This window comes from Myotis daubentonii, chromosome X (genome assembly GCF_963259705.1).
Source record: "Myotis daubentonii chromosome X, mMyoDau2.1, whole genome shotgun sequence".
NCBI lineage: Eukaryota > Metazoa > Chordata > Mammalia > Chiroptera > Vespertilionidae > Myotis > Myotis daubentonii.
In genome coordinates this window covers 118,123,465-118,143,508 of record NC_081861.1, presented here as the reverse complement: position 1 = coordinate 118,143,508, position 20,044 = coordinate 118,123,465, and the positions used below count along the sequence as shown (strand labels likewise).

General features: G+C 39.6%; 1 protein-coding gene across 7 annotated transcripts in view; it reads left to right on the top strand.

Annotated features, from left to right (window-relative positions):
- Nucleotides 1-10,696, top strand: part of GK (glycerol kinase) — a 72,395-nt gene extending 61,699 nt beyond the window's left edge. For 4 of the 7 annotated variants that reach the window (XM_059679430.1, XM_059679428.1, XM_059679426.1 and 1 more), the window contains 7 exons: nucleotides 247-343; nucleotides 1,166-1,250; nucleotides 1,770-1,890; nucleotides 2,014-2,157; nucleotides 4,950-5,030; nucleotides 6,865-6,951; nucleotides 8,769-10,696. In XM_059679430.1, the coding sequence (XP_059535413.1) occupies nucleotides 247-343; nucleotides 1,166-1,250; nucleotides 1,770-1,890; nucleotides 2,014-2,157; nucleotides 4,950-5,030; nucleotides 6,865-6,951; nucleotides 8,769-8,779 (626 nt within the window). In that variant the 3' untranslated portion in view covers nucleotides 8,780-10,696. Of the gene's footprint in view, nucleotides 1-246; nucleotides 344-1,165; nucleotides 1,251-1,769; nucleotides 1,891-2,013; nucleotides 2,158-4,949; nucleotides 5,031-5,854; nucleotides 5,916-6,864; nucleotides 6,952-8,768 lie in introns of all 7 variants that reach the window. The other 3 variants (XR_009450645.1, XM_059679427.1, XM_059679429.1) reach the window with 3 other exon arrangements.
- Nucleotides 10,697-20,044: the final 9,348 nt, after the last annotated feature.

Here is a 20,044-nt window from a genome sequence, read left to right as displayed (position 1 = left end):
AGTTCTTTTATTTTGGGGGGCTAGGTTACATTTTAGTTGTGGTATTCAATGTGGAGCAATTTATTTTGGTTCCTTCTAGTATACTGCTATAATTAGGAACATTTTATGGTACTAATGAATATTTATGGTACTAATGACTAGGAAACAAAAAGTCCTGTCCTCCTAATTTTTTAATGGATGTGTTTATTGACTAAAGTAAATAGAATATATTAGAGTGACTTTTATTTTTCTTTTCTTTAATGTTAGAAAAACTTGCTAAAGAAGTAGGTACTTCTTATGGCTGCTATTTCGTCCCAGCGTTTTCAGGGTTATATGCACCTTACTGGGAGCCCAGTGCAAGAGGGTAAGAATTTAAAATAAGGTATGCTTTTGTGGGTTTAATATTAGTCAAGAGTTTCCTACCTATTTTCAAATTATTTTGAATCATCTGACAATAAGCCCCCACCATGTTGATATGTGTATTAGTGTTATTACCTTTTTTTATTATTGACTTCAGAGAGGGAAAGGGAGAGAGAGATAGAAACATCACTGATGCAAGAGAATCGATGATCGGCTGCCTCCTGCACACCCCACACTGAAGATCAAGCCTGCAACCCAGGCATGTGCCCTGCACTAGAATCGAACCTGGGACCGTTCAGTCCGTAGGCTGTAGCTCTATTCATTGAGCCAAACCAATGAGGGCTTATTATTTTTTTATCTTCAAGGCATCTGCAAGTTCTATATCCAAGGGATATCATCTCTATAAATGTTGATTTGGTTTTATATTTTTGTCACCTATTTATATGGATCATGAACTTTTTCATATGTGGGTGCAGGATTTTGGACCACATTGACTTTCTAAGCTACTTAATGTTTATGTCCAGTGTTGGTTTTAATTTATATATTAAATTGGGGTGACATTGGTCAACATGAATATATAGGTCTCAGGTGTGGGTTTCTATGTCACAAGATCTGTATATTGCACCCTGTGCCCACCAACCAAAGTCAGATCTTCTCCTGTTACCTCATATTAGGAGCCCTTCTCCCCCCCACCTCTGTTGTTGTTTTTAATTTCTATTTTCCCCCCTGCACATTCCTAACAAATTCAGCCTTTCTGTATTCAGGATATTTCAGACTGATGACTCATTTCTTATCACTCTAATCTTAAAAATCTTTGTGTTTTTAGGATCATCTGTGGGCTCACTCAGTTCACCAATAAATGCCATATTGCTTTTGCTGCATTAGAAGCTGTTTGTTTCCAAACCCGAGAGGTAATAAATATGGGCTTATTTTCTTATGCTTAATCTGCTTTTATCATTCTTAAACAAATTACATATGCGTGTCAGAAATTTTGTGAATTTTTAAATACGTATTAAATACTTAATCAAAAATTAAACCTGCCTAAACACTAATGTAATGAATGTAAGTTTTTGTTCTTTTTGCCAGCTGGCATTACCTTCTGAGTTCCTGTCATCTGCAAGGCACTGGGCATTTTATGATTGGGGGGACGCTCAGTGGGACACATTGGGCAAAGGGAATAGCACTAACAGTCATTGAGGTGGGAAACCTGGGCATAAAATAGAGTTTTTGGTTTGAGTGAGTATAGACGTGTAGGGAGAGAAAAGGTTGGTTGTGACCAGACCAAAGAGGGCTTAGAAGACCATAATAAGAGTCTAAATTTTATTCTATAGGCTTTGTGAAGCTCTTGAGCATTTTTTTGGATAGAAAATCGACATTTTTAGGGATGTTATTATGAAGTGGTTTATGTTCATTACGTTGGTTTATTTCAGATTCTGGATGCCATGAACCGTGACTGTGGAATTCCACTCAGTCATCTGCAGGTAGATGGAGGAATGACCAACAATAAAATTCTTATGCAGCTACAAGCAGACATTCTGTATATCCCAGTAGGTTAGTAAACCTTCATTCCTTTACATTATGAGACTAATGTTTCTTTTGGAGGAGCTGGTGTTTAGGCATCTGTAAGAAATACAAAGTTGTTGATGTTACTTTCGATGCCCTTTGTCCCCTCAGTGAAGCCTTCCATGCCAGAAACCACTGCCCTGGGAGCCGCCATGGCAGCGGGGGCTGCAGAAGGAGTTGGCGTTTGGAGTCTGGAACCTGAGGATCTGTCAGCTGTCACAGTGGAGCGGTTTGAACCCCAGATCAATGCTGAGGGTACATTTGAAAAAATGAAACTTTTCATGGTGTACTGTGAACAGAGAGCTTGCCTTTCTGTGTATTCATAAGTTAAGGGACTAAGGACAATAACAAATGCTACTGCTTCAGGTTTGGCTACTAAATACTAAGCGTATTGGGCTTAACTGAATGAGTGCGCATGAGAGAAATCGTTTCTTATTAAAAAAAAAAATCTAGCCCAACTGGTGTGGCTCAGTGGTGTTGAGCTTCAAGCTATGAACCAGGAGGTCACAGTTCAATTCCTGGTCAGGGCACATGTGCGGATTACAGGCTCAGTCCCCAGTGGGGGGCGTGCAAGAGGCAATGATTCTCATCATTGATGTTTCTATCATTCTCTTCCTCTCCTTTCCTCTCTGAAATCAATAAAAATATCTAAAAAATATATAAAATCACATTTTTACTCTTCACATTTTTACAGTCCTTTTGTATAGAAGGATAACACTACCACACCATCAGTTCTAGCTTGTTCGAATAGCCTTTTTTATGAAAGGGAGAAGGAGATCTATCAGCCACCCACCCCTAATGTGTACACAGGATCATCTTTGGTGCCAATAGCCCAGTTTTAGGACATGATTAGCCAAGTTATACGATATTCTGGTAACTGTTAAGCACAGCAGGGTTAGCCAGACAAAAGCAGCAACAGTTTAAATAAATGAGCATTAAATATCTTATTCACTTTCTTTTTTTTATTTCTTTATTGATTTCAGAGAGGAACAGAGAAGGAGAGAGATAGAAACATCAACGATGAGAGAGAATCATTGATGGGCTGCCTCCTGCACACCCCCTACTGGGAATTGAGCCCACAACCCAGGCATGTGCCCTTGGCTGGAATCGAACCTGGGACCCTTCAGTCCGCAGGCTGACTATCCACTGAGCCAAGCCATCTAGGGCTCTTATTCACTTTCTAACAAACTAAACTAAGGCCCAAGTTCTGAATTACACCTTTATTAAAATAGTATAGTGATTCATCTCTTAAATTGAAACAAATTTTAGTACAATAATAAGCTTTTATATATATTGAATCTGGTTTTATAACTTAAAAAAAAAACCTAAGTGGGCCCAGCCGGCATGGCTTAGTGCCGTGGTCGGCAAACCGCGACTCGTGAGCCACATGCAGCTCTTTGGCCCCTTGAGTGTGGCTCTTCCACAAAATACCACGTGCGGGCACGCACATACAGTGCGATTGAAACTTCGTAGCCCATGTGCAGAAGTCGGTATTTTGTGGAAGAGCCACACTCAAGGGGCCAAAGAGCCTCATGTGGCTCATGAGCCACAGTTTGCCGGCCACTGGAGTGGTTGAGCATCAACCTCTGAACCAGGAGGTCACAGTTCGATTCCCCAGTCAAAGCATATGCCCAGGTTGCAGGCTCAATCCCCAGTGTGGGGCATGCAGGAGGCAGCCAATCAATGATTCTCTCTCATCATTGATGTTTCTATCTCCCTCTCCCTTCCTCTCTGAAATCAATATATATATTTGAAAACCTATGCATAAAAATACCATCAAAGTGAATTTTGAGCTATTGGGAAATAAGCTCTAAATTTATTTTAATTTTCTAGAAGACTATGTCAGTGCTTTTTAATTTCATTCACTCTTTTCTGTATACAAGAAAATGGACTGTAATACTAATTATTTTAAAGTCAAGCAGTATGCCATGTACCATGATATAGAAATGTGTTACAAAATCTGATATTCTATCTGTAAATAATTTTTCACTTTTGCAACATTGGATAAAATATGAAGATGAAAAATTTTTTACACTTCAGAAAAAAAATCAACTTTTTAATAAGCAAATAATGTTCACAGCAAGTATATGGTCTTGAGATGCTAATCCCACTCTTAAATCTAGGAAGTGGTTTGTGCAAAGAGTTGAGGATCACTGTTTTCCTGAAAAGAACTATCTGCAATTTTTAAGGCCTTACCCCAGAGTTGATCAGTTATGTCTGTTGTTCTTGCCTTCATCAGTCCCTCTGGTCTTCCCACAACATGCACATGCACACATGCATGCATGTGTACACGCACACTCACAAATGGGCAACTAGATGCAGATAGTTTATTTTGTATTTGTTTTGTTTTTAAAAATATATATATTTTAAAAGATATTTTTTTAAATTTTTTTATAGAGAAGAGGGGAGAGGGATAGAGAGTTAGAAACATCAATGAGAGAGAAACATCGATCAGCTGCCTCCTGCTCACCCCCTACTGGGGATGTGCCCACAACCAAGGTACATGCCCTTGACCGAAATCAAACCTGGGACCTTTCAATCCTCAGGCCGACGCTCTATCCACTGAGCCAAACCGGTTAGGGCTTTAAATATATTTTTATTGATTTCAGAGAGTAAGGGAGAGGGAGAGAGAGAGAGAGAAACTGCAATGAAGAGAGAGAATCATTGATCGGCTGCCTCCTGCACGCCCCCTACTGGGGATCGAGCCCACAGCCCAGGCATGTGCCCAGACTAGGAATCAAACTGACCTCCTGGTTCATAGGTCAATGCTCAACCACTGTGCAACACTGGCCGGGCAATAGTTCATTCTTACAGCAAATATTTGTTTAGAGCTTACAAATGGCCTAGTCTCAGCAGGCAGCCTGTCTCCCAGTCGCTGACCATCACTATCAACCGTACTCTCAAATCGGAGTCCTGGTAAAGTCCCACATTAGTTTAATATGTGTAACAATTTGTCAAGGATTCTGAGTGAACATAAGTATAGTGCTTAGAACATCTCAGTAAACAGCCTTTCATGTGTGTGTGTTGTTCCTATCTTCTATTTCTAGAAAGCGAAATTCGTTTTTCTACCTGGAAGAAAGCTGTGATGAAGTCAATGGGCTGGGTTACAGCTGAGTCTTCGGAAAGCGGTAACTATGTTTTTATTATTATTGCCACTTTGTCTCACTATGTTTTAAATAGCTTATTTAAGCATCTGACTATTTATACTTAGCAAAGCTGTATTACCATATATCTAGAGCTTCTAACATTCTGAAAACACTTTAAGTTCTAAACATAGTGTAAATTATCAGGTTGCTGTGCACACATCCTGCCATCTTATTAGTTTATTTCTAGTACTTTGATTTATTGCTTTGTTTTCTAAAAGTAAAATTATTTCTAGTTCCTACTTGTTTTTCTAGTTTCTCCTTAATGAAAAAACAATCAACTACAATCTTTGTTGTTGTTTTTTTCTCTCTCCTATTGTCTTACTTTACCTTTTTGGGGGGCCGTCTTCATGACCTGAACTAATAATCGCTTAGGTAGGAAAGTATTCAGTTGAAGTAGTAAACCATCTATATATATAAAAGCCCAGCCATCAGAACGGCAGAATGAATGGTGGCTATGACACGCACTTTGGCAGCCAACCAGCCTGCTCCAGGCCCCGATTGGCCCCTCCCCAGCCCACCAAGTCCCCAATCAGCCCCCAACACCCAAATCAGGGGTGGGCCGGCCGCCAACTGCCTGTGGCCCCTCCCCCCAATAGCCTAGCCCAATGGGCCCCCATCCGAGTGGGCCAGCTGGACCCCACCTGTGCACGAATTCGTGCACCAGGCCTCTAGTTTAGTTATAAACAGCCTTAAGCTTCCTTTAATATGCCTGTGCTATTTAAACAGCCTTAAACAGGCCTTTAATATAACAATATTTTTTTATTTGCTAAATATAAGATTTGGAACGTAATAAAATTTATTTACAGAAGCATATACTTTGCTGAAGAAGAGTTTATAAGTGAAATATAACCTGCCTTCCAAACCAAAGTAGGTATAGAACCACTTTTTTCCCCACCTCCACCCCTACAACCACTTTTATTTATTTGTTTTTTGTTGATTTGAGAGAGAGAGAGAGAGAAACATCAATTTCTTATTCTACTTATGCATTTATTGCTTGCTTCTTATATGTGCCCTGACCGGGGATCAAACCTGTAACCTTGGTGCTCTAAAAACTGAGCTACCTGGCCAGGGCCAAAACCACTTTTAAAGTATCTGGGTTTTAGGAGAAGCTTCTGGAACTGTCCACTACCACGGATCACTATGATCTGTATTTTTAGTCTTGGATGTTCCTACTTGAAGATTTGCTTTTTCTCCTAAGTAAGCGTAATACCCTTTTTTCTCCAATCTTTTATTTTCGGTTAGAAAACATCAAAATAATCATGTTCTCAGACAATTTTTTAGAATGTACATTAATACAATTTAGTTTTCAAATGAGAGTAATATTAACAGTCAGGTGCATTTACTTATATGCCGAATTCTATTTTATTTAAATAAAAGAAAACAAAACCAATAGGGTTTGAGATTTATTTATAGTAGGTTAATATAATTTTTCTGATAGCCAAAGCATCTATAATTTGAATTTGGGGGGAATTGGATTGCTTATTTTGTAACTTTTGGGGAAGAAAGCTAAAATCAACAGCCTCCCAAAAAGTTCTCCATTGACTTTCTCTGGCTTTGCCAGTGGAAGGCATATGGTCTACATTATGTTCTTGGCTACTTGTGGCATGCTCTCTGTATTGTCTGTTAATTGTTACAAGCTTTAATATTGATTATATTTTTGATTTGAAGTAATAACTCTTTGCTAGCTTTTATGAATATACTATTTTTATAACTTATTTTGTTTTGCTATCATGTGATTCTTAACACAAATATTGTAATTATGTGTCTCTCTTTTGGTTTGCTTGACGGGAAATCCCTTCTACTTGGATGACCACAGGTGACCCTAGTATCTTCTGTAGTCTACCCCTGGGCTTTTTTATAATGAGTAGCATGATAATGTTTATCGGAGCAAGGTACATCTCAGGTCAGTTACTCTTTAAATTAGACAATTTTATTAGTTAGCGTTAATATGTTTGTATATAACGCAGCAGAAAGTTTTCAGTGTTTTTCATTCTTCCTATGCTTAGGAACCTGGATTATCCATTAAGGGTCTAACTAGACTAATTAATATTTTGTGGCAGTCAAAATTAAGGACTGAGGCATTGTGTTGTCAACTATAGCAATGAGCAGAAGTGAAAGTACTACTTTTAATGCTAAATGACAGGACTTTCAGAATATTAGCAGAGTATCTGTAAAACCAAAACTGGGGAAAATGTATAGTCACTTTTGCCTTAGTTTAAAAAAATACATTTTTTGAACTGAAGTTTTAAAAATCATTGCTTAAATAAATGGGTTGAATTAAAACTGAATTATTATTTTTACACCTTAACTTTTACTGAATATTTTTATGGAAATAAAATTGTTCAGCATGTGATGAAATAAATTCTGTAACCTATATTCATTTAAAGATAACCATCATTTTGGAAGCCATTCCTCATGATAGCTCAATTTTTCTTCAAATTAATCACTTAAATTGAAACAACTTGTTCCATACGTTGCCAAGAAAGTGAAGCATTTTAAAAGTCTTCATGATTAGAGAAAGAGTTCAATTATTTCTCTTAATTAATTAGATGATGACCTAGTTTTAAAATTTAAGCTTTATTGATATGGGGGAAACATCTGTTTGTAGAAATCTGATAAGCCTTAATTTAGCTTGCCATCATCAGTTTAGTGCTATAAATAAATATGGAATGAAAATTATTTATATCAGAACATTAGATTATTTTTTATTAATCATAAAATATGGGTTACTTGCATGAGAGTTTAAAACTAAGATTGCCTTTTTCTGTATTCTTCACATATGGGATGAATTTGTTCGAATCTTTTGTTTCCATAATAACAATACCTTATGTTTGTATTAGCTTTATACCTTACAGAGGTCTTCTGTATATAAACATCTTTTTTTTTAAATATATTTTATTGATTTTTTACAGAGAGGAAGGGAGAGGGATAGAGAGTTAGAAACATCGATGAGAGAGAAACATCGATCAGCTGCCTCCTGCACACTCCCCACTGAGGATGTGCCCGCAACCCAGGTACATGCCCTTGACCGGAATTGAACCTGGGACCCTTGAGTCCTCAGGCTGACGCTCTATCCACTGAGCCAAACCGGTTAGGGCTGTATATATACATATTGACTGAATTAGCAGATATCTATTTTCTTGGTGTAAGACGCAAATATTCCTCAGAAGAACTATAATTTAAATTTGTAACGAAATGTATATGCTGTTTGGGGGAAGTTCTATAATTTTTTCAGTATCCTGCTATATTTTTGGCTGCGTAATGATCATCTGGAAAAGGAAAGAAAAGAACATTGCAACTAAAAGTTTTCATTGATTTTCTTTTCCCCCTGTTTCCCCTTTGGTACCATGACAGGATGGACAGGGCTGCTGTCTATGAAAATTGAGCCATGTAGCATATGTCTAAGCTAAAGGTTACATTAAGTTTCCAAATTCCTAGGCTTCCAAAATGAATATGGTAGCATCTTTAGGTTCTCTGTTGGTAACATAGGCTGAGATTTGATAACAGTGGAATTGTTTGCCTTGGTAAACCTTTAGCAATAGTGTTAATATTTGCTAATTCTGGAATTGGCCGTTATATTTGCTGCATTTTTAACTGTGAAGCAATTTTTAGAAACCATATGGAATTTCTAACTGTATAAATGATTAAATAGTCTTCATTGCTTTAACTCCTGAATTGCATGTATGTTATTACTGACATGGGTTTTGTCCCCCATTTTAGGTATCCTATAAATAATAGAACTCATGGATTCCAATGGTGCGAGCTCTTTACCTAACAAGAGACTCCAGCAATTCTCTTACTCTGATGACACTATTCATAGACTCTGATTTTATTTATAAGCCATTTGCTGCATGACCCTCGAAGTTGACCTGTGGCTCGAAATAAAGAAAATGCAGCAGAAAGAATGCTATAGAAACATGGGTGTGTTTTTTAACATCAATCATAAGATTGGACCAGCCACCTTTGGAGCTGACCCCTCCTTTGCCAGGATTTGATTCTCTGCACTACACACACTTGATCAAGGGGTTATTGCTAACTGGCTAAAAATGAGCGACTTTGTGTTTCTTTTTAGCAGAACCCTGAAGTTCTCTTTTCTGCATATGCAGGAAGCCCACAGAATCTTCACTGATTGTTTAAGTGGAATTCTCTACTAAATCCTTAAAATGAAAATTTAGTATTCTCATAGTTTAGCTATTTTTCTGAAAAGTATTGCCAAAATCAAAATTCTTCAGCCATTTTACATGGTATTACTAATTATACTGCATTGCTGTCTGGATCTTATAGGGAAGGACACTTTTTCCTTTTTTTCCCCCATCTCTCCTTTTTATATTTTTTACTTTATATGTATAACATACATGCCTATATATTTTATATACTGAGGGTAGCCCATTTATAAACTAAGAGTACATTTTACATGGCCTCACTAATTACACTGAATTTGTGTCCGGATCTTGTAGAAAAGAACACTTTTTTTCTTTTTATATTTCTTACTTTGTATGTAGTACATACATGCCTATATATTTTATATACTAAAGGTAGCCCATTTATAAATTAAAAGCACATTGTATTCAGTAGGTTATAATGGGGCTGGTCTTAAGTGGACCACTATGTGTATAAATATTTTGGGGAAAACAGCTGTATATGTTTTGGGGCAGCAGTTATACATATTATTTACCAGGAGAAACTTTTTCTTAAAGAGCCAACATTTGAAATTTAAAGTATGTGTTCTATGTCAATAAAAGAAAATAGACTTTATTGTGACTTCAACTATGTTTCTTATACCTTACATTTTTATTTAAAATTTTTAGCCGGATATATGCTAAAGAGAGAAAACTGTGGAATACTATAGTAAATACTGTTTTCAAACACAAGTACTAGTCCATATGAAGTTATTTTCATTTAACGTAATCTTAAACATATTTGGGATCCTTTTGAGGGGATGTCAAAAAAGGTTAAAAATTTAAGTTAAAAAACACACACCATTAGAAATAAAGCCAAGATCACTTTCCACCCAAATATGTTATTAATTGCTGATAAGCAATTATAATTTCTATTTGGGATGACAATTACCTCTGCTTACTGTCAAAACTTTTAAAAGGTTTACTATTAGAAATGGCTTCCAATGAAACCAAGAATTTCTCAAAATATTTAGTATTGCGTGTGCCTAATGTAGCTTCTTAATGTCAATTTTAAAAACATCCTAAAATTAATTGCTGTTTACTGCAAGTAAGAATATACTGCCTCCTAATTATTTTATTCAATCAGTGCTGAAAATGGAAAAATATTTATATGTTAATATGAAAAGTTTTATTTGGAATCAATGCTAACTTGAATTTGCAGTGCTCATTGTGCTGTTTCTAAATTGTTGAATCTGCTGGGTTTTTATTGATGCTGCTGCCACTTTCGTGACATAAATATTAAAGAAAGGTACTGTGAAATTACTACTTTGTGGCAGGGTACTTTTAAACATACTGATATTTCTACAAAGGTAGTTTCAGTTCATTGTAAATAATTGTTAAAATCACTGTTCAGATAACATTAAGATTACATTAATTTTCTATAAATGGCGATATTTGTAAATGTTTGAAATTGTACACATTGATATTTCATGATAAATGTGCTTAAAATAAATTGACCCCTCATTCTTACTTGCATTTCTCATTTGCAGTCTATAACTTAGTTCTAAATCAAATGAAAAAAGATGTTTAGGAAATGAGAAACTCCGCTATTAGCACTTGATCAGGCACATTCTGCAGAAAGAACCAACAGTCGAGGAAGTCGTTTCTGGAATGATGAGCACCTCAATCATCCTATTACAAAAGACTACACTGTCTATCCAGAAAATACCCCAGCAAGGTTAGCAGCCTTTATCAATAAGGGTCTCTCGTTGACTGACCATGACTTCCTAGTTTCATTCTATGCTTATTTTTCTCTACCTGCATTAGTTGGTGGAGTCAAGTATACCATTACTCCCTCAACTCAATACCCCACACCTTAATCTTTTTTTCTCTAACTGATGGGTAAAATAATGGATCTTTGCTTCTGAATTTTTTAGTGTGTTTCTTTTGAAGTGCCCAAAGCTCAGTTCTTTGGTTTATGGGTGTTTGATATCACGCAGAAATGAAAAATGATACCTATTTAGAAGAAATCACCAAATGAAAGATGTCATAGCAAAGAAACAACATTGGCAGTAGAGTAGGTGGTATTTACTTCAGAGTGTCTACCTAATAGTATAACAATTATTTTTATAGCTTTAATGAGGTATAATTGATATATAGAAAACTGGACATATTTCATGCATGTAATTTGATGAGTTTGGACCTATGCATACACCTATCATACCATCACCACAATCAAGGTAATAAATCTTTCCTTCAACTCCAAAACTTTCCTTGTGTCCTTTTGCTGTGTGTGTGTGGTAAGAATGCTTCATACAAGATCTGCCCTGTTAAATTTTTAAGTGCACAGTATGGTGTACGAAGAGCTCCTTAAAGCCATTGGAAAACTCAGCATAATGTACTCTAGTTCTATCCATAAATTGTGGTACAGCCACAGAATAGAAAATGTAGCTTCAGAAAGAATGAGGATACTGTCTAGAAACATGGAAACATCCAGGAAAAGAGGAAAAGCAAGGTGCAGAGGATTGCATGTATTACCTTTCCACTTAAAAAAAGAGATGGCTAGGATCTTTGCCCATGCTGGAAGGACATAGAAGAAGCTGTTAATAGTGTTGACTTGTGTTACATGCCCTTGCGTCCCGCTCCAATTCCTGGCCACCCTGTGAATGATGTCTGCAATGTCCTGTCCTCAAAAGCCCTGCTCAGCTCCTGAAGACTCATTCCTATGACTTTTTTTCTTTATTGATTAAGGTATTACATATCTGCCCTTACCCACCCACCCCCATTGCTCCCACCCCCCCCCCTCATTCCCTCACCCCCCTGTTGTCTGTGTCCATTGGTTAGGCTTATATGCGTGCATACAAGTCCTTTGGTTGATCTCTCCCCCTTACCCCCACCCTCCCCTGCCTTCCCTCTGAGGTTTGACGGTCTGAGCAATGCTTCTCTGTCTCTGGATCTGTTTTTGTTCATCAATTTATGTTGTTCATTATATTCTCCAAATGAGTGAGATCATGTGATATTTATTTCTCCAACTGGCTTATTTCTCTTAGCATAATGCTCTCCAGGTCCATCCATGCTGTTGCAAATCCTATGACTTATTTTATGGACCCAATCCATCTCATATTTGATCTTCTTGTTCTGCTGCCTTTTATTTTTCCCAGCATTATTGTCTTTTCCCAAGGACCCTTCACATGATTTTCCCGAAGTAGGACAGCTTCAGGTTTGTCATTTTTTGCCTCCCACAATGTTTCAGGCTTGATTTGCTCTAGTTCCCACTTGTTTATCTTTCTGGTGGTCCAGGGTACCCATAGAGATCTCCAATGCTATCTTTAAAATGAATCATTTTTTCCTACCCTATTCCCAGATATTTTTCTTAGTAAATTCCGTCAACATTTAAGGATGAAATAATACAAGTAATCTGCAATCTTTTTCAGAAAATATAAGACAGTAGCATGCTTAATTCTTTTAGTGAGGCCAGCATTACCCTAAGCCCAAAGCCAAGTAAATATATTACTAGAAAAGTGTAGACAAATATTTCTCATGTACATAGATTTTTAAATCCTTAAAATAATAGCAAAAATCCAGCAGTATATAAGAAGAATAATGCCTCATTATGAAGTGGGGCTAATTTCCAGAATTTACAAATCAACACTGATAAATCAATTAGTGTACTTCATCATATAATAGACTGAATTAAAAAAGATCATATCAATGGATGTAGAAAAATATTTAAAAATTTTATTACCCATTTATGTTAAAATCTGAAAATTAGGATTAGAAGGGAATTTCCTTAACCTGATACAGGGTACATAAGAAAACAGCTAATATTATGCCTAATGATGAAAGAGTGAATGCTTTCCTCCTAAGATTGGAAACACCAAGGATGTCTTATTACTCCTATTCAGTGTTGTAATGGAAGTCCTATCTTGTGCAAGACTACTTTGGAATTAAGAAATCCAAATTAATTTTATCTAAGAGAAGCAATGATTTTTTTTTTGCATTGTACTATTAGCGAGAAATATAATTGTGGATGTATAGATGCTAAGGCATAGTGAAACATTGCCTTGCTTCCAAAACTTACTTCTTGGAGCTCTGCTGTAGAAAGACATTTACAAAGTTTTTATCCAGCCCGGCCAGTGTGGCTCAGTGGTTGAACCAGGAGGTCCCCTTTAAATTCCTGGTCAGGGAACAATAGGCAGCGTGCAGGAGGCAGCCAATCAATGATTCTATCTCTCCCTCATCCTCTGTGAAATCAATAAAAATATATTTTTGAAATCAAAAAGTTTTAATCCAAAACAGTAAGATGCTAACTTGCAATTATGTGAATGGTCTCAGAGATATACTGTTCCTTTCTCTGCCTTAAGGTTTCTAGGTTAAGGAATAATGAGTTCTGTTCCTAAAATTGCTTTTAGTGGCACTAATTTTAGTCCCCTTGGGGAAGGTATTGGAGAAAGGAAGGTAGAGTTTGTCTTACATGCTTTAGTGATCAATTGACTTTAGTATATCCAAATGAATTTAGCCATTTTAACTTAATGTGCTTAAAGATTTTCTGAGATCAAAAGGGAAAAGGGATTAAAATTCAATTCCAACATCAAATATTTCGTTACTAAAGTAAAATATACTTAGGTTGTTAGCTTTATGTAAATACTTTCTCAAAACAATAACAAAAAGTTAAGTTAGTGACTTTTTTAGCATCAAATTTTCAGTTTAGGGTAGTTGTAGTTTTTGATAGCTGGGGATATCGGTTATCTATTGTTGCATAGGACACTACCCCAAAACTTCATGGATTTACACCATAACCATTTTATTGGTCACAATTCTGTGACCATCAATTTGGTCTGAGCTCAGTGAGGGCAGTTCTGTTGGTCTTGTCTGGATCACTCGTGGGCATACTGTCAGATGACAAGTTGGCTGGGGGCTGGCTGGCCCCAGTTGACCTCACTTAACCATCTGGCAGTTAGCCGAGGCTGCTGGCCTAAGCACCTAAGTTGTTTTCCATCTTGCCTAGCCAGCAGGGTAGCTCAAACTTTTCCCCATGGTTCCAACAGGGCAAAGTGGAAGTCGTAAGGCCTCTTGAGGCCTTGGCTTTGGCAGTTCCACAATGTCACTTCCATTGCTCTCTGTTGGTCAGAGCAAATCATAAGGCTGGCCTAGATTCAAGGGAAGGGAACACTGACTCTACCTCTTCATAGGAAAAACTGCAGATAGTCTATGGAATATTTATCTATCATACTAGCTTATTTAGATAAACCCCCTCATTCAAAAATGTCAAAATAGCCCTGCTGGTGTGGCTCAGTGGTTGAGCCTTAACCTATTAACTAGGAGGTCACGGTTGGATTCCTAGTCAGGGCATGTGCCTGGGTTGCAGGCTCAATCCCCAGTGTGGGGTGTGCTGGAGGCAGCCAATTAAAGACTCTTTCTCATCATTGATGTCTATCTCTCCTTTCCTCTCTGAAATAAAAGTATTTTTTTTAAAAAGACCAAAATGTCAAAATAGTAGCCCTGGCTGGTATGACTGGATTGGGCCGGTGCACCCAAGGTTTGCTGGTTCAATTCCCAGTCAGGGCACATGCCCTGGTTGTGGCTCAATCCCTAGTCCCCTGCAGGAGGTGATGCTCAGAGGTGGCAATCAATGTTTCTCCTCCCCCCTCTCTCTTCCTCTCTCTCTAAAAATCAATTTAAAAAATATTTACCTTAAAAGTATTGAAAAGCTGAAAAGACAGTAGTGAACCTCCAGGCTAATTTTTAATTTGGAAATGATAGCCCGTAATCAGAGATATCCTATATAATAAAAGCCTAATATGCAAATTGTCCCCTCGGGCAGTCATTCAACCAGTTCCACCGCTTGCAATGATGTGCACTGACCACCAGGGGGCGGTACAGAACACGGCAGGCATTGGCGATGCACTGTGACCTCTTGCCGGCTACCTGGGGGCTGGACTGACGGGACGGAGGTGCGCTGAGAATGCGGGGTGTCTGCAGAGTTCGCTCTCACTCCCCCGCTACCCTCCCCTGGGATGCCAGGTCTTCCAGGTGAGCCAGGCTGCAGCCACAGGGGCGGGTCTGGATCCCCGTGGTTTTGTGCAGGAGCCGATCTGTGAGGCCAGCCGGGGGAGAGCGCACTGCCCCTCCGGCTTCTGTGTGGTGCTGCTGGGCAGCCCAGAGGCTCACACTGCACCCCGGCCTGCGGCGTCTGGCCACACTCACTGCATCTCCATGTGGGGATGGGCACCGTGACTCAAGCAGAGGGGGGCATGCAGGGTCCTGGAGGCCCAGGTGCTGCCCAAGGCTCAGAGGTCAGCTGGGACCTGCCCTTCCACACCAGATGCTCGCACTTTGATTGCCAGCCAGGCATAGGGACCACACCTGTGCACAAATTTTGTGCACCAGGCCTCTAGTTCTATATAATAAAAGGCTAATATGCAAATTGACCAAACGGCAGAATGACCGTTCGCTATGACATGCACTGACCACCAGAGGGCAGACGCTCAATGCAGGAGCTGCCCCATAGTGATCAGCACGCTCCCACAGGGGGAGCACAGCTCAGCCAGAAGCCCTGAGTCAGGCTTATGGTTGGGGAGCGCAGTGGTGGTGGCAGGAGCCTCTCCCGCCTCTGTGGTAGTGCTAAGGATGCCCATGGGGAGCGGGCCTAAGCCATCAGTAGGACATCCCCCAAGGGCTTCTGGACTGCAAGAGGGTGCAGGCCAGGCTGAATGATGCGCCCCCCCCCCCCCCCGCACCACCCAGTGCACAAATTTCGTGCACTGGGCCTCTAGTAAGCTATAAAAGCACCAAAGTTGAATAAGCTTCACACTTGGAATCCAGAAGTCCAGAATTAGGGCTCATTCAAAATAAAGGAAGTCTTATACAAATTTCTCCAGCATTACAGGAGGATCCAAAAAGACTATACCTCCAGGATAAGGACAGGATCTACTCCCTCACCCCCTATCCCAGGAGACTACAGAGAAGGCTGCCTTGACTCTGAGTGAGAGCTAGAGAAGAAAGAAAAAGTGATGATCTTGAGCTCTGCCTGGGTTTGACAGTCATTAGTTTTGTGGCCTTGGTCTAGTTGTTTAACTTGCTTGCATCATTCCGTCATCTAGAAAATAAAGATAAGAATCTCCACCTTTTAAGAGTTGTGAGGGTTAAGGGAAACAATACAAATTGCTTAGAATAGGTGTCATGAGCAATTGCTCAATAAATGTTATTTAATAGTTAGAAAAATAGTCATGATAAGATAAGGTGTTACAAAAGCAAGAGGGTTGCCTGGCTGGGCTGGTGTGGCTTAGTGATTGTCAACCCATGAACCAGCAGGTCACTATTCGATTCCCGGTCAGGGCACATGCCTGGGTTGTAGGCTCAATCCCTGGTCAATGATTCTCTCTCATCATTGATGTTTCTATCTCTCTCCCTCTCTCTCTTTGAAATAAAAAAGAAAAAGGCCTTAGCCGGTTTTGCTCAATAGATCGTCAACCTGCTGACTGAAGGGTTCTGAGTTCAATTTTGTTCAAGGACACGTACCTCAGTTGCAGGCTGGATCCCTAGCACATTTGGGAGGCAACCAATTGATGTGTGTCACATTGATGTTTCTCTTTCTGTCTCCCCCTCTCTTCTATTGTTTCTAAAAATCAGTGGGAAAATATCCTCCTGTGAGGATTAACAATAAATAAATAAAAATTTTAAAAAGGAAGAGGGTCTACTGGTGTTTTTCTTTTTCCTTCTGGATCCTCCTGGTCCCTTCATGCCCTATGCCCAGGTCGAAATGTCAAATGCCTACAGAAGCCAGACAAGAAATGTAAAGAGGTGAGAGAGAAAGTAAAGAAAACAGGGAGAGCCCTAGCCGGTTTGGCTCAGTGGATAGAGAGTCAGCCTGCGAACTGAAGGGTCCCGGGTTTGATTCTGGTCGAGGCCACATGCCCGGGTTGTGGGTTGGGTCCCCAGTAAGGGGTGTGCAGGAGAGAGCCCATCAATGATTCTCATTATTTTTTTAAATTAAATCTTTATTGTTCAGATTATTACATTTGTTCCTCTTTTTTCCCCCCCATAACTCCCCTCCTCCCAGTTCCCGCCCCACCCTCCGCCCTCACTCCCCACCCACTGTCCTCATCCATAGGTGCACAATTTTTGTCCAGTCTCTTCCCGAATCTCCCACACCCTTTTCCCGCCCAAGAATAGTCAGTCCATTCCCTTTCTATGTCCCTGATTCTATTATAATCACCAGTTCATTCTGTTCATCAGATTATTTATTCACTTGATTCTTAGATTCACTTGTTGATAGATGCATATTTGTTGTTCATAATTTGTATCTTTACCGTTTTCTTCCTCTTCCTCTTCTTAAAGGATACCTTTCAGCATTTCATATAATCCTGGTTTGGTGATGATGAACTCCTTTAGCTTTTCCTTATCTGTGAAGCTCTTTATCTGACCTTCAGTTCTGAATGATAGCTTTGCTGGATAAAGTAATCTTGGTTGTAGGTTCTTGGTATTCATCACTTTGAATATTTCTTGCCATTCCCTTCTGGCCTGCAAAGTTTCTGTTGAGAAATCAGCTGACAGTCGTATGGGTATTCCCTTGTAGGTAACTCGGTTTCTTTCTCTTGCTGCTTTTAAGATTCTCTCTTTGTCTTTTGCTCTTGGCATTTTAATTATGATGTGTCTTGGTGTGGTCCTCTTTGGATTCCTTTTGTTTGGGGTTCTCCGCGCTTCTTGGACCTGTAGGTCCATTTCTTTCACCAGGTGGGGGAAGTTTTCTGTCATTATTTCTTCAAATAGGTTTTCAATATCTTGCTCTCTCTCATCTTCTGGCACCCCTATAATTCTGATGTTGGTACGCTTGAAGCTGTCCCAGAGGCTCCTTACACTATCCTCGCATTTTTGGATTCTTTTTTCATTTTGCTTTTCCCGTTGGGTGTTTTTTGCTTCCTCGCATTTCAAATCATTGACTTGATTCTTGCGCTCCTCTGGTCTGCTGTCGGGAGCCTGTATAATATTCGTTATTTCAGTCCATGTATGCTTAATTTCTAGTTGGTTCTTTATCATAACATCGAGGGTCTCATTAGTTTTCTTGTAGATCTCATTAAGTTTATCGGCAGCTTCTAAACAGTTCTTGAGAGACCTTAAAAGTGTGGTTCTGAACTCTATATCTTCCTTTGACAATTTTGTCCTGTTTCTTTGTCTCCACATTTTGTTATGCTTCCTTGGTGCACCCCCTAGTGGTCTTTGTTCGCAGTCTTATAGTTAAACCTTGATTGTTGTAGCTAATCCCAGGGAGGGTTTGACCTCCAGGCCAAGTGGCTATGAGAATCAGCTGTGTCAGCAGTGAGAGAACTTCTGTCCTCTAGGGAGGTGCCCATCTAGCCTTTGCCTGAGGCTATCCGGCAAATGCCTCTGTGCAGGGCTTGGGTAGGGTGGGTCGCACAGGATCAACAGGGTGGGCTGGAGAGAGCAGTTATGGCGGCTCTCAGTCCTGTCCCCAGGGGCTCTGCCTCTCTGAGTCCCAGCACCCGCTGCAAAGCTCGGAGAGAAAGCTGCACTCGCTCTGACCGAAGCCAGACAGTCCCTCCTCTCCCGCCCGAGTCCGGGTCCCCAAAGACTTGCCCGGATCTGGAGCTCAGAATCTGAGACTCCCTCCCGATTGAAAACAACAACCGCACCCTCCGCCGCCAGCCCACTCCGTGCACTTTGCACCTCAGAATTTGACTTCAGCACTGTGCCTCCTCTGAGTGTCCGTGTGCGTTTCTCTTTCCTCCTAGTTGTAGGACTTCCACTCAGCCAGCGTTCCTGTGGTTCTGGGTGATGTCCCTTCCGTTTTTTGGTTTCACTTTTGAAGTAGTTGTTCAAAGCAGCAAACTCCGGCGTTAACCTATGCCGCCATCTTGGTTCTCCCGATTCTCATTATTGATGTTTCCATCTTCCTCTCTCCTCTGAAATCAAAAATATATTAGAAAGAAAACAGGGAGAGACAGACTCTGTAGCAAACAGACCACATGCCCTATGTGAATGGGGATTATTGCCATAGGAGAATGAAAGCCCCTGCTACAATATCTTAATTAGCACAATCCTACTCATATAAAGTAAACATTTGGGAAATAAGAATAGACTAAATTAAATTCAGAAGCTCTTGGGAGGCAGGTTACCAAAGTATAAAAATCACTGCATGTCCTTGAGAAGGAGGAGCCAGAATTTTAATCTAAATCTGTCTTTAGGGGGAAATGCCTGCAAAGTTTAATATAAAATATTGACCCTCTGGTTTATAAAATGTTGCTCATGTGAGGTGATAGTTAGGCAATAATAATAATAATAATAATAATAATATTTATTGAGTTGTTGCTATATATCCAGCTTAACTGCTTTACATACTTTCTCATACATTATCACATTTAATTCTCAGAAATACTCTTTAAATTAGTTGACAATATTTCCACTCTGCCTAGATAATTTATTTAGCTATTACAGTAAGTTTTGTTTCTGCTGTATTTTTTCCCTTTTAACCCTTTGAGGGGGAGAAAGAGATAAATGCTTCTAAGGGCAGTGAGTGAGGAAAAAAGGAGACAGAGCACGGAGTTTCCACCACAGGCGACACTCAGGTTCTTCTCCCTACAGAGACTTGGCAAGGGAGCCTCAGAGGCCTCTCAGGTGAACTGAAGCAGACGATGGAGTGGTTCGTACTCAAAATTGATTTCAGAGAGGAAGGGAGAAGGAGAGAGAGAGAGAGAGAGAGAGAGAGAGAGAGAGAGAGAGAGAGAAAGAAACATCAATGATGAGAGAGAATCATTGATCGACTGCCTCCTGCACAACCCCTACTGAGGATCAAGCCTGCAACCCAGGCATGTGCCCTTGACCAGAATCGAACCCAGGACCCTTCAGTCCTCAGGCCGA